The sequence below is a fragment of the Hemiscyllium ocellatum genome, chromosome 31 (genome assembly GCF_020745735.1).
Source record: "Hemiscyllium ocellatum isolate sHemOce1 chromosome 31, sHemOce1.pat.X.cur, whole genome shotgun sequence".
Classification (NCBI taxonomy): domain Eukaryota; kingdom Metazoa; phylum Chordata; class Chondrichthyes; order Orectolobiformes; family Hemiscylliidae; genus Hemiscyllium; species Hemiscyllium ocellatum.
Window position 1 is genome coordinate 29,347,281 of NC_083431.1, and position 25,876 is coordinate 29,373,156.

Sequence of the window (25,876 nt, forward strand, 5' to 3'; positions counted from 1 at the left end):
AACTATAGATCAGTGACCCTGCCGTCGGTGGTGGGCAAGTTGTTGGAGGGAATCCTGAGGGACAGGATGTACATGTATTTGGAAAGGCAAGGACTGATTCGGGATAGTCAACATGGCTTTGTGCGTGGGAATTAATGTCTCACAAATGTGATTGAGTTTTTTGAAGAAGTAACAAAGAGGATTGATGAGGGCAGAATGATAGATGTAATCTATATGGACTTCATTAAGGCGTTCGACTAGGTTCCCCATGAGAGACTGACTAGCAAGGTTAGATCTCATGGAATACAGGGAGAACTAGCCATTTGGATACAGAACTGGCTCAAAGGTAGAAGGTGGTGGTGAGGATTGTTTTTCAGACTGGAGGCCTGTGACCAGTGAAGTGCCACAAGGATCGGTGCTGGGTCCACTACATTTTGTCATTTAGATGAATGATTTGGATGCGAGAATAAGAGGTACAGTTAGTAAGTTTGCAGATGACACCAAAATTGGAGGTGCAGTGGACAGTGAAGAAGGTTACCTCAGATTACAACAGGATCTTGACCAGATGGGCCAATAGGCTGAGAAGTGACAGATGGAGTTTAATTCGGATAAATGCGAGGTGCTGAATTTTGGGAAAGCAAATCTTAGCAGGACTTAGACATTTAATGGCAAGATCCTAGGGAGTGTTGCTGAACAAAGAGACTTTGGAGTGCAGGTACATCTGTATGACTCTAAGAGATAGCCTTACCACCGTGAGGCTATCTATTTCCAGCTAGCTTCAAATTTTGACTGTCTTTCAGGTTCTGTTCCCTCACAAGATTCAAATTGAGATTAAGCTTCACCTACCTTCCACACTTTCATGATGAAGTGGTATTTTACGTTGTTTACAGTACAGGTTAAGCTAACTATCATTTCCTTTGGCTGTTGTTCTTTTGTGAGCTGCAAACTACCCACACTGCTAATTCCAAGCTGCTACTAACTCTCAGCAAATATCCAGATAAATTGAAAGCAAATAATGCCCCAACACTCCAAGATCACCATGGTGATATAGTCAGCTCTGGAGTGTGCTCTTACTAACCTTTAGATTAATTATCTATTATTTACATTTTTTTTCTCTGTGATCTGAGGAAATAAATGGACTTGCAACCTTTCAGGGATATTGAATATTTTCAAAACACAAAATGTCTGCAGAATGCGCTGTGGTATAAGGAAAGCAGACATAATGCCACAGGCTTTCGGTTTAAAAAAAAGCCTATCGGCTGCTTTCTGATCTTACCTTTCTAGCTGTGAGCCTCTTAATTCAACATGATCCCAACCTTTAAAATGTGATAGATTTCAAATTCGTATTAATTGCATTAATCCTATTTTCTACAGTCATGACTTTAATTCCTAAAACCAAAAGTTATTCTTCAAAACACAGTGAACCATGAAGTAGAGACTTGCAGCAATCACCTGAGTCCTAAATATGTATATAATCTACAGAAATATCTACAGGAAGATATTTTTGGAATAAAACATGCTGGATGTGTTCCTAATTATCCTCTTGCCCAATTTGTAGTTAATGCCACAAATGATGAGAAAGTTTTATCCCCTCACAACCAGTGGCAAAAAAGAAGATAGGCTTATTGAGTTCATAATATTTTGAGAGAAAACTTCTGATTGTTGCTGTGTTTGCAACACCATTCTAATTCTTGCTCTTCTGGAAGGTGTTGTCTCCTTACTTCAAAATAGTCCTTTAGATGCTTGTTGATTTCCACTGCATTAAAGCTTGTGCTCCAAATTCATGAGATTTACTAGTGCGTCTCTGCAGGCTATTAAGGCTGAACTGTTTATAGCAGCTGCGTGTGTTCTTCTTAGAACATAGAACATTACAGCACAGTATAGGCCCTGGCCCTCGATGTTTCGCTGACCTGTGAAAATAATTGATGCCCATATAACCTACACATTTCCATTATTATCAATATGTATATACAATGCCCCTTTAAATGTCCTTTAACATCGGCGAGTGTACTGCTGTTGCAGGCAGGCTAATACTCTCTGAGTTAAGAAACTACCCCTAATATCTGTCCTAAATCTCTCAATTTAAAGCAGTGACCCCTCATGTTAGCCTTCACCATCCAAGGAAAAAGGCTGTCACTGTCCACCCTATCTAATCCTCTGATGATCTTATACGTCTCTGTTAAGTCACCTCTCAACCTTCTCTCCAATGAAACAGCCTCTGTTCTCTCAGGCTTTCCTCGTACGACCTTCCTTCCATACCAGGCAACATCCTTGTAAATCTCTTCTGAACCCTTTCCAAAGCTTCCACATCCTATAATGTGGTGACCAGAACTGCAGGCAGTACTCCAGGTGCAGTCTTACCAGTATTTTGTACAGCTGAAGCATGACCTCGTGGCTCCTAAACTCAATCCCCCTACCAATAACGCCAACACATCATACGCTTTCTTAACAACCCTATCAACCTGGGTGGCAACTTCCAGGGATTTATGCACCAAGACACTGAGATCTCTCTGTTCATCTACACTGCCAAGAATTTTACCATTAGCCCAGTACTTGGCATTCCTCTTATTTCTTCTGAAGTGAACTATCTCACACTTTTCCACATTAAACTCCATTTGCCACTTCTCAGCCCAGCTCTCCATCTTATCTATGTCCCTCTGTAACCCACAGCATCCTTCGGCACTATCCACAACTCTGCCTACTTTAGTGTCATCTGCAAATTTACCAACCCATCCTTCTACGCCCACATCCATATCATTTATAAAAATGACAAACCGCAGTGGCCCCAAAACAGCACACCGCTGGTAACTGAACTCCAGGATGAACATTTCTCATCAATCTCCACACTTCGCCTTCTTTCAGCTAGCCAATTTCTAATCCAAACCACTAAAATCACCTTCAGAAACTGCGTATTTTGTGCAACAGCTACTGTGTGGAACCTTATCAAATGTCTTGTTGAAGTCCAGATACATTATACACCATATCAACCGCTTTACCTTCATCCACCTGGTTTGTCACCTTCTCAAAGAATTTAGTAAGGTTAGTGAGGCATGACCTACCCTTCACAAAACCATGTTGACTATCTTGAATCAAATTATTCCTTTCCAGATGATTATAAATCCTACTCTTATAATCTTTTCCAACACCTTACCCCCAACCAAAGTAAGGCTCACTGGCCTATAATTACCAAGGCTGTCCCAACTCCCCTGCTTAAACAAGGGAACAACATTTGCTTTCCTCCAGTCTTCTGGCACTACTCCACTCGACAATGATGGCGTAAAGATGAAGCCAAAGGCTCTGCAATATCCTCCCTGGATTCCCAGAGAATCTGACCCCATCTGTCTCAGGGTCTTATCTATTTTCAGATCTTCCAAAATTTTTAAAACTTCCTCTTTGTCAACCTTAATCCCATATAATCTTGTAGCCTACATCTCCGTATTCTCACTAACATTGACCTTTTCCAATGTGAATACTGACGAAAAGTATTCATTAAGCGCTTCCCCCATGTCCTCAGATTCCACACACAACTTTCCACTGTTATCTTTGATTGACCCTAATCTTACTCTAGTCATTTTAAAAAAAATTACTGATATAACTATAGAATGCCTTAGGGTTTTCCTTGATCCTATCTGCCAACAACTTCTCATGTCCCTTCCTGGCTCTTCTTAGCCCTCTGTTTAGATCTTTTCTGGCTAATTTATAACTCTCTAGCCTTCATGCCTCATCCACACATTAGCCTTGTTCTTCCTCTTGACAAGTGCTTTAACTTCTTTAGTAAACGATGATTCCCTCTCTCGACAAATGTGAATGAGCTCCACATTTGAAGTATGTCCATCCCCTACAGTTTTCTTCCCCAGCCTAAATCTTGCCTAATCACATCATCATTGCCCTTCCCCCAGCTACACCTCTTTCCCTGCCTATTGCTATTGTAAATGTAACCAAATTATGGTCACTATTGCCACAGTGCTCACCTACCTACAAATCTCCAGTACCAAATCCAATATGGCAGCACCCCTTGTTGGCCTGTCTACATCCTGCGTCAGAAAACTCTCAATGCACAAAGTGAACGAAAACTGACCAATCTAAACTACTTGAACTATAGTATTCACAGTCAATATTGGGGAAGTTAAAGTTTCCCCATAGCAACTACCTATTACTCTCGCTCCTATTGAGAATCATCTTTGCTATCTATTCCTTTCTCTACATCCCTGGAACAATTCGGAGGCCTATAGAAAACTCCCAACAGGGTGACTCCCCCTCCTTGCCTGTTTCTAACCTCAGCCCAAACTGCCTCAGTGGGTGAGTCCTCAAACATTCTCTCAGCTGTTGTAATATTCCCCTTGATTGACAATGCCACACCTCTTCCCCCCACTTTTACTACTATCTCTGTTTTTGCTGAAACATCTAAGTCCCGGAATCTGTAACAACCATTCTGTCCCTCTTCTAGCCATGTCTCTGAAATGGCCACAACATCGAAATCCCAGGTACCAACCTATGCTGCAAGTTCACCCACCTTTATTCCTGATGCTCCTGGCATTGAAGTATACACATTTCAAACCAACATCCCGGTTGCTGGTGCCCTTTCGGAACCTTGTAAACCTATCCCTGACCTCACTCCTCTCAACCTCCTGTACATTGGTTGCCTGAAGTTCGCTTAATTGGTCCTAGCAGTAGTTTTTGGTTAATGATTGGGAGAGATCAGGAACTATAGCTAATTTCAGTTGCTTTTTCACTTTTCATAAGCCAGTATGATTAAGAAAATTGCAGTACTGCCTCCCAAATGAAGATCAGCCAGCAGAGCACCAACTCGTAATTTTTTTTAAAGCCAAGCCAGATCTGTTCTTCCTATATTTATCATTGATAAAGTTTGATTCTGACTTTAGAAGTAGTGTACTTTCCTTCCCTGTTTACAAAGCAAACCGAAGATCCCCTCCCCTATCCGAAAAGACCACTCCCTCCGTGACTCCCTCGTCAGGTCCACACCCCCCACCAACCCAACCTCCATCCCTGGCACCTTCCCCTGCAACCGCAAGTAATGCAAAACTTGCGCCCACACCTCCTCCCTTACTTCTCTCCAAGGCCCCAAAGGATCCTTCCATATCCGCCACAAATTCACCTGCACCTCCACACACATCATCTCTTGTATCCGCTGCACCCAATATGGCCTCCTCAATATTGGGGAGACAGGCCGCCTACTTGCGGAACGTTTCAGAGAACACCTCTGGGTCACCCGGACCAACCAACCCAACCACCCCGTGGCTCAACACTTTAACTCCCCCTCCCACTTCACCAAGGACATGCAGGTACTTGGACTCCTCCATCGCCAGACCATAACAACACGACGGTTGGAGGAAGAGCACCTCATCTTCCGCCTAGGAACCCTCCAACCACAAGGGATGAACTCAGGTTTCTCCAGTTTCCTCATTTCCCCTCCCCCCACTTTGTCTCAGTCAAATCCCTCGAACTCAGCACCGCCTTCCTAACCTGCAATCTTCTTCCTGACCTCTCCGCCCCCACCCCACTCCGGCCTATCACCCTCACCTTGACCTCCTTCCACCTATCGCATCTCCATCGCCCCTCCCCCAAGTCCCTCCTCCCTACCTTTTATCTTAGCCTGCTGGACACACTTTCCTCATTCCTGAAGAAGGGTTTATGCCCGAAACGTCAAATCTCCTGTTCCTTGGATGCTGCCTGACCTGCTGTGCTTTTCCAGCAACATTTTCAGCAGTAATAGAAAATTGGCTCAACATCCAGTAAAAACCACTTTTTGTCATCTTTGGTCAGCATTGCAATAAACACATCTTCACTTTTTCATTTTGTTAGAATGAGGAATGCTTGGTTCTGAGAAAGAGAAGTGAATTTTATCTTTCATAATGAGAGCAAACATCTGTTGGTGTTGACCTTGGAATTTTCATAAGTTCAATGTAGGTGATTGTCTTACCAAGAAGAATTGGATGTTTTGTTGGCTGGTTTCCTACTAGGACATCGTGCAGGTCAAATGTTCTTTTTTTTAGTCTAATTTGTCCCTTATGTTCTACATTAAGACATTTTAAATTCAGACAAAGAAACAGTACGATCATTTTAGGTACCTGATAGCCACATCTCCAGCTCCAAGGTTATTTGTTGATCCCTTTTAGTTGTATCTCAACTCCAACTCTGAATAATACTCAAACAAAAACAGAGATTGCTGGTGAAATTCAGCAAGCCTGCCAGCATCAGTGCAGAGAAAACAAAGTTGATGTTTCAAGTCCAGTGACCCTTCTTCACTGGACTCAAAATGTTAACTCTGTGTTTCTTTTTTTATGTAGAGTCACAGAGATGTACAGCATAGAAACAGACCGTTTGGTCCAACTTGTCTATGCTGACCACAGATGCTGACAGACTTAGAGTTTCTCTAATTTCTGTTTTTGGTTCAGATTTCCAGCATCTGCAGTTCTTTGTTTTATATCAGAATATTACTCACTGTACTAGTTTGATCATCCTCATTAGTTCATACACCAGCCATCCTATACCTCCTTGGAAGAGTTTGCTAACAGGGGCAATTTATTGTTGTGGTCCCACCTAGGGTCCTTACCACTGACATATGGAGGAGTCTTTTGTTCGAATGGGGACTTCAACTGAGACATCAGAATTGAAAAGTAATGTTGTATCTTTCTGGGCAACCCCTAATCTCTAAATACAGTCAGTTCTGTCGTAACGTGTGCTTCTTTGAGCAATTGAAGAATTTAGATCATTATGTGTAGAATGCGAACTGTCCTTACCTACATTGACTATAGTCTGATTCCGGCCCCACTAGTTTAAATAGTGCAGCTATTGTGCAAACTGGACTATCGCGTTTATTAGAACTACCTGTATGTTGTGATAAAGGTTCTAATAAATTATCAAGTTTTGGAACTTTGGGTTCTCAAGTGGAGGTGAATGGGTTTTTGGTCTTCAGTTCCAAGAGGATGACTTTGTTGGAAATTTTATTTTTCATTGGGACAAAACAGCATTTCCAATAAATGTGACTTAAGCTAAATGACTATATAAATAAATTCATTGGTGAGATAATTTAAGTGTTTTCTAAGTTGAGCTTTTATGATCGAGAAAAAGAGATGCCAGAGGACAGAAGCAGAGTCAGTTCTGAAGAAAAGATCTATACCAGCAAATGTACTGTTTAACAACCTCAAAAATATTCAAAATAACAGGAAAAAAGCCTGATTTTCTTTCCTTGGATTTAAATAAGAAAAATCAGTGAACTAACTTATGTTGGAGTATTTCAAGGAACAACTGAGAGAATCTCACATTGTGGATGTGCAGCAAGGTTTTGAAGGGAAACACTTGCAACCTCATCATCAGAATAAAATATTAAAATGTGAAGATAGGAGGGGTTGAATGTCTATAAAGGATATTTGCTGGGGAAGAGTTGAATCTTTCTGCTGTTCTTTAAATTTTCAAATAGTATATAGCTTTTGGTTTTTACTTTTCTATAATAATCTGGTGTTCTTTTGTTAAAAGTACATTGGCAGCCTTGTGTGAATACGTTTGTGACTCACCGCCAAGGTAAACAAATTGCAGAAATAAAACTAGTGGCCTATCAAGCCAAGTTTAGCTCTGGCCTGTGCTACCATCAACTGGGGTCATAATATTGCAAAGACCAGATGCAGAGATCAGTGCTTTCTGCACTCTAATATTCTAACTTGCTTTTTTCTTTTCATGGAATTCTGTTACCAGATTTATCAAACCTAAAAACATAATGCAACGTTTTTGTATATTTTAGATCATGTGCCACTGACCTATGTCTCATGAAAAAGAGAATGAATTGGAATTTTGTAAATAATTAGTGCTGAGATTACAAGTTCAGTTCAATATTTTCACGTGTGTTGCACACTCACTTCAGCAGCACATATACTAAATGATACAGAGAGAACAAAGGAAAGTATTAGTGGACCAATATCTGTAATGGTATCCATTCTGTAAAAACAAAAGTTGTGTATTAAAAAAGCTGGCTCTGAGGGAGCTGGACCAGTAAGAGAAAAAAATAAACAGGAGTGTCAGAGGTTAAAAAAAACAAACAGGAGTGTTAGAGATTCTGGTAAAAAATGAGGTCTGCAGATGCTGGAGATCACAGCTACAAATGTGTTGCTGGTCAAAGCACAGCAGGCCAGGCAGCATCTCAGGAATAGAGAATTCGACGTTTCGAGCATAAGCCCTTCATCAGGAATAAGAGAGAGAGAGCCAAGCAGGCTAAGATAAAAGGTAGGGAGGAGGGACTAGGGGGAGGGGCGATGGAGGTGGGATAGGTGGAAAGAGGTCAAGGTGAGGGTGATAGGCCGGAGTGGGGTGGGGGCGGAGAGGTCAGGAAGAGGATTGCAGGTTAGGAGGGCGGTGCTGAGTTGAGGGAACTGACTGAGACAAGGTGGGGGGAGGGGAAATGAGGAAACTGGAGAAATCTGAATTCATACCTTGTGGTTGGAGGGTTCCCAGGCGGAAGATGAGGCGCTCCTCCTCCAGCCGTCGTGTAGTTGTGTTCTGCCGGTGGAGGAGTCCAAGGACCTGCATGTCCTCGGTGGAGTGGGAGGGAGAGTTAAAGTGTTGAGCCACGGGGTGATTGGGTTGGTTGGTTCGGGCAGCCCGGAGGTGTTCTCTGAAGCGTTCCGCAAGTAAGCGGCCTGTCTCACCAATATAGAGGAGGCCACATCGGGTGCAGCGGATGCAATAGATGATGTGTGTGGAGGTACAGGTGAACTTGTGGCGGATATGGAAGGATCCCTTGGGGCCTTGGAGGGAAGTGAGTGTGGAGGTGTGGGCGCAAGTTTTAGAGATTCTGTTCACTCTGAGAGCTGGCTCTGAGGGAGCTGGATTAGCGTCAAGGACTCTGTGTGTAAATGAAGGGTGACTTAGTAACAGGATTTTAGCCTCTGTGGAATTTTTTTTATATATAGGCCATTGTCTAGCACTTTCTGTTTTTGTTTCAAATTTCCAGCATATTCAGTTCGTATTGTTTATTTTCATTTGCTAGAAAAAAATATAACAAAGAGAGTCCCTTCTTCCGTATATACGTTTGGGCCCGGGTGTCCTTGGAGAAGGAGCATGCGGTGTCTTCTAACACCCTCGAGGTTTTCAGGGTGACATAGGCACCACAGGTGTGGAGTGTTTTATTTTCCCCCTCCGATCCTATTTTGATTTAAACCCTGACCCTCTTTCACTATTGATCACTGAGCATTGTCCTTCGTTGAGGGCACTGCTTGTCACTGGCCACTCAGGTTTTCCTTTCTTCCTGGTGGTGGAATATGAATAAAGATTTATGCACTTCTTGTTTTTCACTGTGTCTTACATCTACACCCACACATGAAAAAGGAAAGAGAAAAATATATATATAATAAGGAGATTCCCCTCTTCTGTAGTGATGTCCAGTCCCGGGTGTCCCTGGAGAAGGAATACGCGGTGTCTATGACCAACCTCGAGGTTTTCAGGGAGAGGTGGGCACCGCAGGGAGTGGAATGTTTTATTTCCCCCTCCGACTCTATTTTGATTTAGTCCCTGCCCTCCCTTTCACCTTTTTGATCACTTAGCATCGCCCTTTGTTGAGAAGGGCTCTGCCAGTCACTGGCCAGTCAGGTGTTTCCTTGCTTCCTGGTGTTGAAATATGAATAAAGTTTTCTGCACTTTTCATTTTTTCACTGTGTCCTACACCTGCACACACATTGGTGCTGGTGAAAATAAGCACTATAGCTGTTTGGCGGTAGTGTCGGGGTTTATTTAAAAATATATAATGAGATTAGAATCTCCTCAGTTCAGGTGACTGACTTCAAACTGGCGGGCCTCACAGCCAGTGTACTGTGGGGGAAAGACAGTTACCTTGACTGGGAGACATTGCCTTTGTTTTTCTTTTTTGTGTGTGTTTTTGGTTTTCTCTCCTTTCATTGGGGGAAAAAAATCTTTAAAAATATGAAAAAATATAATAAAGGTGATTAGAATCTCCTCAGGTCAGAAAACTGACTCCAACCTGGCTGGCCATAGCCAATGTATGTGGGGAGAAGTTCCTTTGACTAGGAGACATTGCCTTCTGTGTTTGTTCTCGTTTAAAAAATAAAAAATATATAATCAGGAGATTAGAATCTCCTCAGTTCAGGCGACTGACTGAGCTGGCTGGCCATAGCTAGTGTGTTGTGCACAAGTGAATAAAGACTGACTTGGTGATGGGATACCAGCCTCTGTACAGTTATTTCATTAAGCAAGTGGGTTTGTACTCTAGCAAAAGTACATGCTGACTACTTTATGATTCTATTTATAGAGTAATTGTTTCAACAAGTTCCACAAAGCTTCAGATCACTCTACATTAAATCATACTCTTGAAGAAGTAAAAGCTTTTCTCATCAATGAAGAGGAATTACACCAGTTCGATGACCTCACTAAAGTCAACCCAGTGACAACTGCCACAGGTAACTACTTAACTGGTTACTTACCTGATCTATGCAGTATAGCTGTTTTTAAAATATTGAATGTTTGAATATGATTGGTATTTTGTGCATTTTTAATGGTTAGACAAAGCACATGTTAAAGTGAGTGTGATTGCAGTTGACATTAACGCTGCATTTGACTACATATGGTGTCAATACTTAGCACAAAGGAAGATGGTTGAGTTATTGGAGATCAGTCATCTCATCTCCAGGATATCTCAGCATGAATTCTATGGGGTAATGTCATAGGCCCAACTATGTTCAACTGCTTTATTAATGAATTTTCCTTTATCATAAGATCAGAAGTGGGGACATGTGCCAATAATTCACAACGTTCAGAACATTTATGACACCTCCGATACTGAAGTTGTCTGTGTCCAAATGCAGTAAGACTTGGACAATGTCTAGGTTTGAGCTGAAAAATGGCATATAGCATTCATGCCATGCAAGTGTCAAGCAATGGCCATCTCCAACAAGAAAGGATGTAACCATTGGCCCTTGACATTCAGTTGCAATACCATCACTAAATCTCCCCCATCAATGCCCTGGGAGGTGACCAGAAATTGAACTGGCCTAGCCGTATAAATAGTGTGTCATCAGAGGCTAGGAATCCTGCAACAAGCAATTCACCTTCAGATTCCCAAAGCTGTCCACAATCTACAAGGTACAAATCAAGAGTGAGATGGAATACTCCCTATTTTCCTAGAGGAATGCAACTCCAGCAACATTCAAGAAACTCAACACCATTTAGGACAAAGTAGCCCACTTGATTGGCACCACATCGACAAATATTCACGCACTCACCACTGACAGACACTATAAGATGCATTGAAGAAATTATCAAGGCTCCATAGACACTGCCATTCAAACCCGTGACCAATACCATCTAGAAGGACAAGGGCACCAGTTGTGTTGGAACATCTCCACCTTCAAGTTCTATTGAAGTCACGCCATCCTGACTTGGAAAAATATCGCTGTTCCTTCAGTGTTGCTGGCTCAAAATCCTGGAACCTACTCCCGACACCAAATTAACTACAGTGGTTCAGGAAGGCAGCTCACCACCATAGTGACCTGGATGGCATTTGGGACTGATTGGTAAATGCTGGCCCCGTCAGTGAAGTCTACTTCCAATGAATAAATTTAAAAAACATTGAGTGATGTGAAACTATCAATGTGAAATAAGATGTCACTGGAAATACATCTCCGTACCCGTTACGTTCAGTAAAAGAAGACTGATTTAAAAAAAAGAGGTGCGTCTCCACCAGAAGTACATTTACAAGAATGGGCTGATTTGATGGATTTCAAGGGATGCTTCTCCCCATGTTCATTGTCCAAGGTTGAGGAATTATTACATTATAGTAGTCTGATTGTTCTAACTTAAAAAATGCAAGCAACATTCTGGTAGAGATGTTCGGTGAACATGGGGATCTAATGTTAATTGTACATATTCTTTACAAATATTGTATTATAATTAAAATAATTTTGATTAACAGATTACTGTACAAAACAAAATACGTTAGATCAGTCAGCATTACAGTATTCAAAAACCTGCATAAATTCATGTCCTCCTTCTGTCTCCTAGTTTTAAAATGTCTACAAGCAAGGTATGTGGCCAGTATATTTTATACCAGTGCTGGGTGTACACTGGTGGCTCTTAACCCATTCCTGCCTGTGCCTAACTTGTATTCACCAGACATTATGAAGGCGTACCACTCTGCGTCTCGACTGCAGGTAACTCTAGTATAGAATTCTGCTTGGATGATAAAAGGGGTTTTGAAACCATTAATTAATTTAATGCTATTCCTGATAATTCTGTAACCTAGATAATCAAAATATTAACATCCTAATTGTGCCTAGTTTATTCTAACCATTTATTAAATGTAACATACACTGTAGCTACACCACAAATTTACACAGGCAGCATAAAGTAGTCCTTAAAGTTAAGTAAATGAGAAAAGAAATCCCTCTGGTACCCTGGCTATATGGGTTGAGAATCTATGAAAAACTGCTTAATTAACTTAATTTATCTAATGGTGGTTATGTGATTAGAAAACTAATTTTAATCTCTTCAGACACATTAGTAACAGCTGGTTTACATTTGTGCTGGCTTAAACTTTCCAGCTTTACATCATTAATAATCAAATACGTTTTCCTGTTTTTGTTGCTTTTGTGCCTATATGGATAGATAAAACCTTTTGAGAGATTAAATCTTTCTGTTTTTTAGGAATTGAAACCACACATCTTCACGATGGCTGAGGAAGCATTCAGGAATGTGCAAAGCCACGTTGAACCAGTTAACCAGTCACTTATAGTCAGTGGGGAGAGTGGTGCTGGAAAGGTAAGAACTCAGCATGTGAAATATAGGAAGAATTAATAAATCTACATTGTGCAGAAGGTAACTGGTGTGGTTATAGAAAACTATGAAAATCCCCTAATCATTAAAACTGATTAAAATAATAAGATTCCATTTAATTTTCTTTGTTGATCTGTCTCTCCTTTTAATAATGAGGCACAATCATGAAACAGTCGAGAGGTGTGGTGCTGGAAAAGCATAACTGGTTAGGCAGCATCCGAGGAACAGGAGAGTTGACTCTTCTGTTCCTCAGATGACTGCCTGACTAGCTGTGCTTTTCCAGCACCACGCTCTTAACTTTGATTTCCAGCATTTGCAGTCCTCAATTTCTCCTGCTTTCATTAATCAGTAAGTTCAAAGCATTGTGTTATATTTTTCAGTAGTGGTTTAATGGCAAATCTTATTAAGACTGATGAAGTGGGAGATGGCATAGAGCAGGGTGACATTAGACTCAAGATGGCTGCTGAGTCACCAGTTGGCCACTTGACACATAAGATGGCCGCCGGTCCACAATATGGAGAGAGACAGCAGAGCAAATACAGACACTGCCTGGGGCCACCAGAATGCCAGCACAGTGCAGTCACAGCCTAGTTGATTAATTTGCGGCGGGTGGGGGAGAGAATACACATGAGTAACGTACACTGCCCGCTGAAGTGTCTAGGTACACCCAACACCTTTGATAGAAATGCTAACAGCTTGATACGGACTCAATACAAAGTGCTCATGGCCAGGGCTGCAGTAATCGTCCTTCTCGGGAAGAGCAGTTAGCGCCCATTACTACAGCAATGGACTTCCATGCAGACATTGAAACTGACAATGGCACGGTGGTGGCATGGTCGCTCAATAGTTAGCACTGCTGCCTCACAGCACCAGGGTCCCAGTCGGGCAACTGTCTGTGTGGAGTTTGTACATTCTCCCTGTGTCTGCGTGGGTTTCCTCCGGATGCTCCTGTTTCCTCCCACCGTCCAAAGATGTGCAGGTCAAGTGAATTGGCCATGCTAAATTGCCCATAGTGTTAGGTGCATTAGTCAGAGGGAAATGAGTCTGGGTGAGTTACTTTTCGGAGGGTCATTGTGTACTTGTTGAGCTGAAGGGCCTGTTTCCACACTGTAGAGAATCTAATCTAATCTGACAATGACTGGAACAAAACTATCAATGATATACAATGATTGCCATAAGCAAATCATGTTACAAAGACAATAATCTCATCACTGACCTATTGTATCACAAGATGTATAAAAGTATCTTGACATGCTCCATCAAGAAGAATCGCTGACCACTGTGCTGTTGGTGTCTTTCTCTCCCTGGATCTCTGGTATTTCCTTGAACAATAAACTCAGTCATTGAACCCTGATTCTGACTCCGAGACTGGTGATTTTTCCCATAACACCGGTATTTTAAGAGCTCCAGGATTTGGGAACACACTTTTTCTGTGAACTTAAAAGTTCAGACCAAGATACAACCAAGTATACATGCTTACTTGTTATGAATGACTAAGTTTAACAATGTGAAGATTGAACTTTTGTATCATACCTTTTGGTAATATTTTCCTTTTGCAGACCTGGACATCTCGGTGCCTTATGAACTACTTTGCCACAGTTGCTACCTCATCCATTTCTGTTAAGTGCCAGGAAAACGTGGAAAGAATAGAAAAGAGAGTATTAGACTCCAATCCTGTGATGGAGGCATTTGGTAACAAAGCTTTCTGCTTTTATGTGTATGCTTGAGTAATTAATCAAATATTTTGCCCTCTCAAACCAGTATTCACATTGTATTGTACATATTAGCTAACCAACATACCAGTTTCTGCACAGCAAATTCTTTGATATGGCCAGTGTTGTCCGAGGTAATTTGAAATCACTAAATATTAGTGCTGCAGTGACCTTCACTCACCACTGGCAGTGCAGTCATTTAGCTCAGTATGAAATCATAGAATCCCTACAGTGCAGAATGAGGCCATTCAGCTTATAAAATCAGTACTGCCCCTCTGAAGATCATTCCACCCAGACCCACACCGTAGCCTCAAAACCCTGCAATCCACCTAGCCTATACATCCCTGGACACTATGGGTCAATTTGGCATGGCCAATCCACCTAACCTGCACATGTTCAGAATGTGGGAGGAAACTGGAGAACCTGGTAGAAACCCACAGAAATGAGGAGAATGTGCAAACTCCAAGGCTAAGATCAAACGCAGGTCCCTGGAGCTGGAAGCAACAGTACTAATCACTGTGCCATACTCCAGCAGGAGTCATAACTGCAAATGGATTCAAGGATCTGAGATGTGTCAGGGTCACATGCAACTGTGTGGTTGATCAAAGAAAACCTATACTTCTGCATTGCTGCTTTCTTCCTCCTGTATAAAATTGAACAGAGAAACATCCATGGCAGGTTCCAAAATCAGAATTTAGTTTCCAACAATTGAAATACCACTTTAAATACTTGCATTCTTAGAAAGGCAAAATATTACTTTTATCATTAATTTAAATGGACAAGCCAAGCATATGACAGGTTTCTTGTGAAGGATTTGGGAATCCTCACTTGAGTTTGCTTACATTTTACTTCTGTGATATTTATCATACAAATTGGTAGTAGTTCATTCTGTGCAAGTGTGATTTAAGTTAATCAAAAGCCATCATCTTAGAAGTTTGAGAACTTCTGTAATGTTACAGAATAATCAGGAGATAGAACTATATGATCTGAAGAGATTTCAGTGGTCGATTTATTTGAAATCAAAGGTTTTGTCAGTACTTTTTGAAAATGGGATTTAGACAGCATGTCTTTTAGCAATCTATGTGCTAAAACTAATGGAGATTGCAAAAGTTGTCCACAATTTATAATATGGTGAGTTACCATCTCAGCTGAACCATTTGAGCAGAACCAACAAGTGCTTCTCCAGTAGAATTTGTAATAAAAATATTAACAAATCCCAAATTGACAATTCTGCACCACCTAGTGGGCTACTGTAGGAAATTACTGGTTTAAGTATTGGAACAGACCACATATACTCACTCCTGTGCTCAACTTAATAATAAGGTATGTCACAGAAAGAATGATAGATAGTTGAGGTTGGGAACAGACAGGAAGAAAACAAAATGTTAGGAAACCAAATTTAGCTGTAATATTTTTTGGTTAAGTCTGGATTTATGTTTTAACATGCAGATAAAAGGACATGAGAAGCAAGTTAATGAAAGTATTGGAAGCCATTATGGATGAAAAGCTGCTTATTTGAATATATATCACTGCACAAAAATTGGCAATTAAACAAAAATAAGATCAAGAATTAAATACTAGAGAATTTTTGATGTTTTAAAAACAACTTTTGGAGGAATTTTGTCTTAAATAGCAAGTGCCAGATAACAGACACTGAGCTATAAGGAAGTATTAAGTCATTTTAGCTGGGCTAGCAGAACATTTTCCATTGATTGGCTTCAGCCATCTAGATTTTAACTATTACCAGATTTTGAACAACATGTAGGCCAGCTTGAGATACAGTCATAGAGATGTACAGCACAGAAACAGTCCAACTCGTCCGTGCCAACCAGATATCCTAAAATAATCTAGTCCCATTTGCACTTCGCCCATATCCCTCTAACGCTTCCTATTCATAGAACTATCCAAATGCCTTTTAAATGTTGTAATTGTGCCAACCTCCACCACTTCCTCTGCAGCTCGTTCCATACACGCACCACCCTCTGCAGGAAAATGTTGCCCCTTAAGTGCCTTTTACCGTTTTCCCCTCTCATCCTGAACCTGTGCCCTCTAGATCTGGACTTCCCCCACCCAAAGAAAAAGTCTACTTACCCTATCCATGTCTCTCATGATTTTAAAAACATGTATAAGGTCTCCCCTCAGCTTCTGATGCTCCAGGGAAAGTAGTCCTAGCCTATTCAGCCTCTCTCTATAGCTCAAATTCTCCAACCCTCGCAACATCCTTGTAAATCTTTTCTCAACCTTTTCAAGTTTCAGAACATCCTTCCGATAGGAGGGAGACCAGATATTCAGTTAATGGTCTGATCTGCTGAGCGACATGGTTTTTGAGGCATAGCCTTCGCAATTGAAGGTGTTGAATTTGTGTAATGTTGGATGTTTTAAATTCAACCTGCAATCAGTGATTTTTGAGGAAACTAAAGCCTTGCTCCATTTCTTTATGTTAAATTTGCACATGAAACTGAAACTTGCTAAAGACAACATAAATTATGAAGTCATTGATTATCAACAGATTTACTCTTTCATAGGAAATGCTTGTACACTACGGAATCACAATAGCAGTCGATTTGGAAAATACATCCAACTGCAGTTAAACAGGTAGCTTTTTTTTATAGGTCAGCTGTGTGTGCATTTATTCAATTTCTTAAAAATTGTTTTCAAAAAGCTAATACTTTTTGTGGCTGAAGCCAATTATCTAGTGTCTGTTGATGCATGCTTACAATACAAATGTATGGCAAATCACTTAAATTACCACTTCCCTGATGCAGGTTAGTGTTAGAAGATGCCGGGGATACTGGAACAAAGTTAGACCATTTCACCCTTTTAAGTCTGCTTCATCATACACTGAGATTGTGACCTAACACTGATTATCTTTCCTTTGCCCCATGTCTCTTAAGACATTTTTAAAATCAAATATTTTATCACTCCCCACTGTAAATGTAAAAACTGGTGTATAGTTAAATTGCCATTTGTGGAAGAGAGTTCCAAGCCTCTACACCTTTTTGTGTGTAGAAGCAGGTTCTAGTTTCACTCTTGAAAGTTATAACTCATATCATTAACCTATGCCCGCATATCCTAGACTCCTAAGCCAGTACAAATTGTTTTCTCAATATACTCTTTTTTTTTTCCCCCTTATTATCTTGGCAACTTTGACCAAATCATCTCATAACTTTCTAAATTCCAGGCAATAGTTAGGAATCTCTCCTCAATCTTAACTTTTGAAGTTGAGATGTAATCTGCTAAATTCATGTTGTGCTCCCTCAAGGCACATATATCCTTCCTAAGGTGTGACCCACACCAATCAAGAAAGTTCACCGTTTGATCCTTTTCTGTACTAAACTAACTGATCCATTTAGTTGGATGGAAATTGACTTCTTCTGCAAATGGATCACTCTCTAGCTAGAACAGATCTTCATGAAATTACATTTTGGCAGAAATAATTTGAAGGCAGGATTTACTTTGGTCATGATTCCTTTGTAAAAATGTATTCTGCTTAACATTGTTTCTTTTGAAGCTTATGCGTAAAGAATGATCACTTGTGGAGAATAAATTTTAGAATTTCTGTATGCAAAACTGCTTATTAACTTGTCCTAGGTACTGTATATACTGTGGAGTTAGGTAGCTGTGAAGAGAAATTGAAGACCTTCCATAAAAACTTTATGAAATCACCAATAGTATTTTGCTTTTATTGAGGACACTGCTTATTTTAGTCCTTTCTTGTGCAACCAAAACTTTTATAATTTTGTCCTCTTTTCCAGAGTCAGTTCTAACAGTTGCTTGCTTTACTTTCCAGATCACAGCAGCTGGAGGGAGCATCTGTGCAGACTTACCTTTTGGAGAAAACACGGGTTGCCAATCAAGCTCCTTTAGAAAGAAATTTTCATATTTTTTATCAGGTGAGGCAGTGATTCTAAGTAAAGGTGGTTTTCACATTTACTGGATACTAATACAAGTTTGAATTTGTATTGAAGATGTTGGACATAGCAGGTTATTGGATCCAGGGTTCATAAACTGATAGAAGCATCAATTGAACTTGATATTAAACTTTGACAAAGCCAGTATGGATTTATGAAAAGCAAATTGTACTTAACAAATCTGCTACAGTTTTTTTGAGGATGTAACTAGTAAAAATAGATAAGGGGGAAACAGTAGATGTGGAGTAGTTGGATTTTCAGTAGGCTTTTAATACAGTCCCTGAAGAGGTTAATGGGATGTGGGTGCTGCTGGCTTGTCAGCATTTATTGCCCATTGCTAGTTGTCCTTAGATTTTAAAGGCAGCGATCATACTGAATGACTGACTTGATCGAAGGACCAAGTGGCCTACTACTCCTGATTTCTCTGTTTCTATACCACACTTCACACAATAAGCGAAAAGGAAAAATGTCAATTTTTGAAGTGGTGATTCTTGTCTGGGTGTTGCACACATTTGACACCTATGTTGATGCAATAAAAATAATATTTTGAAACCTTTAACATATTCTTGGAGCATCTGTGGATCAAATAGAGAAATTAATGTTTCAGAATATTGATGATGTATTCACATCTACCCCTGTTTGCTTACCTGTTTGCACCACAAATATTGTCTGGCTATCTGATTGTTTTCACTATCTTCTGTTTTGTTTCAGAATCAGTTTCCATTTTGATTTTTTCATACAAATTGATGATAATCTGCAATTGATTTATTTTAAAATTACTGATTTAGGTTAATTTTGAAAGTTTATACTGGAACCTTGGAAATACACTAATATAAGTGAGGTTTTGGGTTGCAATTTCTTTTTATCAAAGAAGTTAATTTGTATTTGTCACTAATGCAGAACAAAGCCCACTTACAGATGGAAATATACTGTTATTTATAAAGATTCCGAGGTTGACGCCATTTGCTATGTTTAAAACCAAGCTCACATGGTCTATGATATGTTCAAATTCCTGCATATCACTATCTGTAAACATTGATGGAAAAATTGACTTTTATTTTGGAATCTGTGCTTTTAGTTTAATAATCCACATGCTGTTCTAATTCAAAAAAGCCCATATACTTGTTGGTCCATTGGAAATGATGGCCAAGTTTCTTTTACGAACACCAGACATTCAGTGCTCTTTTCACATCCAGTTTCTGCACTTCTACCATAGACCTGTTTAAAAAGCTAATGAAACATTCTCCTTTCAAAGATTGCATTTGAGCATTTGATAGAGCTTTTGAATTGTAATACTGGCAAACCTGAACTTTATTGCCAATGTACAATAAGGTTTGTGATCGATGTTCTTTCCAACTGCACAAGAAGACAGTCACGTAGCAATTAGCAATGTGCAATGCAGGAAACAAACAGGTCTCACACAATCTATGATTCATTTTAAGATGCACCAGTACACAGCCATGCAGCAATCTTAGAAGCACTGCACAGCTGGCCATGCACAACAAAGAGAAGTTAGAGGAACCATTGGTTGTAGTGGGGGATATTCAAAAGTGAAACTAGTAGGAATGTTGAAACACTTTGCTGTTTTCTTGAATATTTTGTTCTTATTATGTTGAAATCATCGCTTCAGCAAAATTTTGAATGTTGTAACCTAGCAGAGTAATTGTTCTTCAGGTAATGAAAGGAGCCACTGAGGAGCAGAGACTGGAATGGGGTCTTTCTGAAAAGGAAGAATTCTTCTGGTTACCAAATGCTGACAAAATATTAGAAGGTTAGCAAGATTTTTGAACTCTGACCAGTTTTGCATTTGCAAGTAAGGAATCCAAGAATGCACTCATTATTTTAGTACAATATACTTAACTCCTAGATCTTGTCACACATTGCTCACTGTATTGAAAGATGCTCTGCTTTATCATTGTACAGCTATGTAATACATGATATGATATATGTAATATTATGCAATATATGATTGAAGCTGATGATGTGGAGGTGTATTTAAGCTATCCTGTTCATTTTCACATCAGAGCCAAATCCTTTGCATATTCCTGGCCTGAGATCATTCATTAAATCTTTCGCTCGGCAAGTCAGACATGAAAGAAAATTATTTATCAGGCACATCTCGTGTCTGTGGCTCTAGCGAATCTTGAATACATTTTTTGTTATTTCTATACCAATTATTTTCATTTTTGTCATTTGCTTGCAATATTGACTTCCTGCTTAAATACTGACATCCTTTGGGGAGAATCAAAGGTCCTTGAGCTTTCGGCAGTGTACCCGACTAAGAAGGCGTTGTTATTTTTGAGGATTTTCAACTGGGGTATCTTGAGAGCAATTGGGTGTGAATCCGTGAATTTCCATTCCTCCTTAACTCCGTCTTTGATGTTGACGCCAGTTTTATCACCTGGATTGTTGGCACTCCTCAGTGAAGCTGACACCAGAGATTGAGGAATGAACATGAAACTTTCTTATTCTTTTTGGCTTTCAGTTTCTATTTTAATGAAATATGTGAAACTGGTTGCTTTTTTTGTTTTTATGTACCATGTGATAAGTTACAGAATTCTTTCTCATATACCTCTGAAATAGATCTGTCATTTGAAAAGTGGTATCTTTGCCTAATATTGCACTGAGCTTTTTGAAGATTAGCATCTACCTTGTTTGTCTGTCTTACTGTGTAGTGATTCTGTCAGTTAATTCATGTAACAAATTTCTAAGTAATATTTTTGAACAGTTTAGTAACAAAATGACCTGAATAAGAAGGGGAATAGAATAATGAAGTGTGGAAGAAATTGAAGATATGAATGTTTTATAGTTTATGTGGAGAGCCTGGTTAGCTATTGAAATGACAGTCAAATTGTTTTTATCTTTTCCACCTGTGTAGAGGACCATTTTGAAGAAACCAAAGATGCAATGCTTCACCTGGGTATTGACAGTTGCACACAAGACCAGGTATTCAGGGTAAGTGAACCATTAACCTTTACAATTTCTACCTTTCTAAGTTAAGCAGTGACACACTAATCACTACATTATTTGCATTTGTCATAATTATTTCTGGACTTTATTAAAAAAACTTATTATGAAGTTTAAAAATTTAACTTTGTAGACCCCAGTCCAACACCAGCACCTCCAAATCATGACTTCTTATGAAATTAGAGATGGATACTGCCCCTTATCCAAAACTAGTTTAATTGTTCTCTCTTAGTAACAGCTAATCAAATCTGTACACCTGAAGACAAATTCATTTAAAATATTCATTGGAGTCTTGAGTCATAGAGTCATACAGCTTGGAAACAGATCCATCGGTCCAACTAGATCATGTCGATCATAATCCCAAATAAAACTAGTCCCACCTGCCTGCCCTGGTCCATATGCCTCCAAACCTTTCCTATTCATGTACCTATCCAAATGTCTTTAAATGTTGTAATTGTACCCTAATCCACCACTTCCACAGGAAGTTCATTCCATACTCAATCCACCAGATATACAAAAAGAAACTGCCCCTCATATCTTTTTAAAATCTCTCTCCTCACATCTTAAATATTTGCCCCCTAGTCTTGAAATCCTCCATCCTAGGGAAAAGACAAATACCATTAGCTCAATCTATACCTCTCATTATTTTATAAACTTCTGGGTGAGTTGAAGTAGAATAGTTTAATAAAATGTAGTATCGGGTTGATTCGTAAAGTGAGAAGCTATGGTCCAACATCAGAAAGTAGACAAGCAATATTTTCACAAAGAGGGTGGTGCGTATATGGAATGAGCTGCTAGAGGAAGTGGTAGAAGCAGGTATGATTAGAATATTTCAAAGCCATTTGGACAGTTACGTTTGCCAAAGCAGGTGAATGGGACTACTTCAGTTTAGGAAACCTGGTAAGCATTGTTGTTTCCATGCTGTATGACTCTATTACTTTGTGTACCATGCAGGGAACTATTACATCAGATTAAGGAATATGAAAATTGGGCAGAATAAATAACCGTATTTAAAAGTAGAAAGAAGAAATAGAATACTAGAATTTGAGGACAGTTTTCATAATATTAAAATATGGGTAATATAGCCCTGTAGATTTTTTTTTCCTTGTTCACAGAATGAAAAGGAATCCAAATCAGGAGATGCAGGTGAGGAAAATGGGTCAGGAGAACTGGACATTTAGTGATAGAATTGTGTTTTGAATCGAAGTGGGAAGGCATCTTAAGTTCTGAGGAAGAAGCCTTTAAAGGGTGACAAAAACAAAAAAAAAAGGTGAATTAAAGCCTCAACAATGATTAGGAGTGTACGTAAAAATCCAAAGGTACTAAAATAAAAAGAAGTGAATTTTAATTAATTAGATGGTGTATTTCTTGTGGTTCATTCTGTCAAACATTTTAAATATATTTAGCATGAATGTGGGAGAAGTACTTGTCAGCACAGTTCTTGTTATTCTTCCATTTGTTTTGTGCTTTTCCATTAGATTCTAGCGGGTCTTCTACATCTTGGAAATGTGCGATTTAGCTCTCCTGCAGATGAGTCTCACCCTTGTGATCTTAAAGAAAAAGCAAAGTGTAAGAGATGTGAAGTGGATTATTATTTTTAAAAATGCTTCTTTAAATTCTGAAGAGGTTATACTTGGGAGAAATTTCCTGGAGTATTGAGGCCAGTATCTTGACCTTTTTTTAAAAAAATGTTATTATTCAATGACAAAGAAATCCAGGACGGTGTGCTTTCTGTTGATCTTAGATTTTTTTTCAAAACTGCAAATAGTCCTTGTGTTTTTCTGATTTAACCTTATCTTTGCACCAGTGTGTTAATCAGAATCTATTTCCTTTAGACTTTCTTAAGAGAACTGCAAATCTACTCAAAGTTTCTGCGGACAGCCTTTTGGAAGAGCTCAGAGTCCGGACTATTATAGCAGGCAGACAGCAACAAGTGTTCAAAAAGCCGTGCTCCAAAATAGAGTGTGACATGAGAAGGGACTGTGTGGCTAAAGTCATCTATGCAAAGTAGGTGTTTTTTTTTAAACTGAGAACTTAAAGTAATGCTGTTTTCTCATTCAGTTGAGCAAAGTACTTTTCCTCTGTGAGAAGTGGAGCATTAGTAAAGTAAAAATGTTGATGATCTTCTGCAATTATCTGTGATTCCTTGATAGTTTCCCTGTTGACTTTGTAAATAGTCAAGATGGATCGTAGGCATTAGAACAGATGTAAATTAAACTGGGATGTTGCAAAGTGAAACATTAAGTGTATCTTTTTGTCAGAGGTGCCATCTTTTTGTTAATGACACTATTTCAGGAAAAACATAAAACTCCAAAAGGTCTTGGTCAATATTCTGCCTCATTTAACAAGAGTAATAACTGATTCATCAGCCATTTATTTCATTTTCTATTTGAGAGATCTTGCTGTTGGCAAATAGACTAGAGCAAATGTAATTAATTATATGTATAGCACTTTGGATAATGAATATTGAGAAAGCACTTGTATTTAAATCACACTGTATCAAATTCTTAATATATGACAATATTTTTCAGCCGATGGGTGACATTTGGAAAGTCATCACTTTTGGCAACTTTGGTAACCAACATTTACTGTCAATCATGTTAATAGGCAAAACACTGGGACAACTCTTCACAGCATTCAATAATGCTAAGAGATGCTTTGCATCACCTGAGCTGGAAGATGGGTTGATAGTACTTCATTATAGCACTGAACATCTATCGACTGAGATGAACTTACATGTGTAAATCTGTCACAGTATTTTTTTTGTTTCCTTGTTATTGTTTGTTTAAATGTTTTTGTTTTGGGTATTTTGCAGATTGTTTGCCTGGCTGGTAAAAATTATAAATGGTTCCATATGCTCAGATTCATTCAAGTGGACAAATTTTATAGGTAATTATGGTAGTTTTATAATACTCAAATTTGGAATAGTCACTTATCTGGTCCTTTCCATGACTGTTCTAAGAGAATAGAACAGGATGATATTCCAGATGAACTTTCAGTCATAAGGTGGATCTGGCAGGAGAATAAAAGAAGAAGAGTATTCCTGGAAGTACACTCATTTAACAGGGAACAATATTTCACAAATTTTCTTAATTTTTAAAAACACATCATTTGTGTCTAATCTAACTTATTGAGAATGAATTTTATATTTTTTTCTTTGAGTCTAAGCACGGAGGTAAGGCTGGGACACGGAATCAAATTGCCTGAAGTTGTCTCCTGAATTTTTTTTAAAAAGAGAAAATTTATGCATTACAAGTTAAGATGCAAGCATTTTGTGTAGACAATGGTAATCAGTCATAGGCTTTTGTGCTTTGCCACCTTGGCATTCCTTGCATTGCACTTTATTTATAAATTAAGCATTAATTCTACAAACCTGATGGATTGCACAAGAACAGAAAAAAACCCCATCTCTCAAGGGACAAGTGTTTGTAGAAATTGAAGTAAAAAGAACAAGTTGAATGTTTATCTTAGAATGGTTATCGGGCCACTTTTAATTTTTAAAATGACTTCAGTCATGCATTGTTGTAAATATTTACTGAAATTGAGCAAAACAGAGTGATGCTTAATATTTTCTTGTTTGTGCAGGTCTCTTGGATGTGTATGGATTTGAGTCATTTCTCCAAAATAACCTGGAACAGCTTTGTATTAACTATGCAAATGAAAAGCTCCAGCAGCATTTTGTGGCACATTATCTCAAAGCACAGCAAGTATGCATGCTTGATGATCCAATAAATCTTTAACATGATGCAACACAGATGGTTCATGTGGAATTGTATTTCCACCTATGAAGTATTACAACTAAATCTTCAATAATCACAATGAATCAGCAAAGTTTGTTAGAATTCAATATGAAACTTGAAACTTATGATGCATTAAAATAAGATGCAGGATTCCAGTTATTACCATGCAGAAAAATCTGTTTAAAGCTCAGTGATAAACTATTGTAGGATTCAATCTTTGTACCATTTTTTTTCGTAATCCCCCCTTTTAGGGTCAAGTATCTCTCAAAAGCAGTACAGAAACCTGTAGAAACAAAGTGTTTAATTGCCTGTTAGAAATGTAAGATTGTTATTCCTAAACTCAGTAACATTGAATGTATTCAGTTAAGCTTTGTACAATGAAGTCTATTACAAGTAGCTGTGATTCTGTTAATTCCACACATGAAGAGAGCAGGAAAGTAGCAATAGGCTAGCAATAACATATGCAAACAACAGTTGTTGCAAATGAGATTTGGCTCATTTTCAAGAGAACTTGCTACAGTTTTGTACTTGATGTTTTCATCCCCTGCTGTTCTTTAGGAGGAATACATTGCAGAAGATCTGGAGTGGTCCTTTGTTACTTACCAGGATAACCAGAGCTGTTTAGATCTGATTGAAGGAAATCCCACCAGCATCTTTTCCCTTTTAAATGAGGTTGGTTGTTTCTCAAACTTGTTGTTTGTAAGCATAAGCTAAATAGAAAGTGCAGATTTAAAGGTCACAGTAGTTTGGATCTTTGTTCGTTGATTTGAAT

General features: G+C 39.0%; 1 protein-coding gene across 1 annotated transcript in view; it reads left to right on the forward strand.

Moving 5' to 3' along the window:
* The window catches only part of LOC132830460 (unconventional myosin-XIX), a 63,838-nt gene that overhangs the window by 12,298 nt on the left and 25,664 nt on the right, over window positions 1–25,876 (forward strand). The window contains exons 2-14 of the mRNA XM_060848191.1: window positions 10,256–10,403; window positions 12,004–12,152; window positions 12,646–12,759; window positions 14,334–14,466; window positions 17,012–17,081; window positions 18,277–18,379; window positions 20,072–20,168; window positions 21,276–21,352; window positions 22,843–22,933; window positions 23,200–23,371; window positions 24,180–24,253; window positions 24,950–25,071; window positions 25,663–25,776. Of these exons, the coding sequence (XP_060704174.1) occupies window positions 10,256–10,403; window positions 12,004–12,152; window positions 12,646–12,759; window positions 14,334–14,466; window positions 17,012–17,081; window positions 18,277–18,379; window positions 20,072–20,168; window positions 21,276–21,352; window positions 22,843–22,933; window positions 23,200–23,371; window positions 24,180–24,253; window positions 24,950–25,071; window positions 25,663–25,776 (1,464 nt within the window). The remainder of the gene's footprint in view (window positions 1–10,255; window positions 10,404–12,003; window positions 12,153–12,645; window positions 12,760–14,333; window positions 14,467–17,011; window positions 17,082–18,276; window positions 18,380–20,071; window positions 20,169–21,275; window positions 21,353–22,842; window positions 22,934–23,199; window positions 23,372–24,179; window positions 24,254–24,949; window positions 25,072–25,662; window positions 25,777–25,876) is intronic.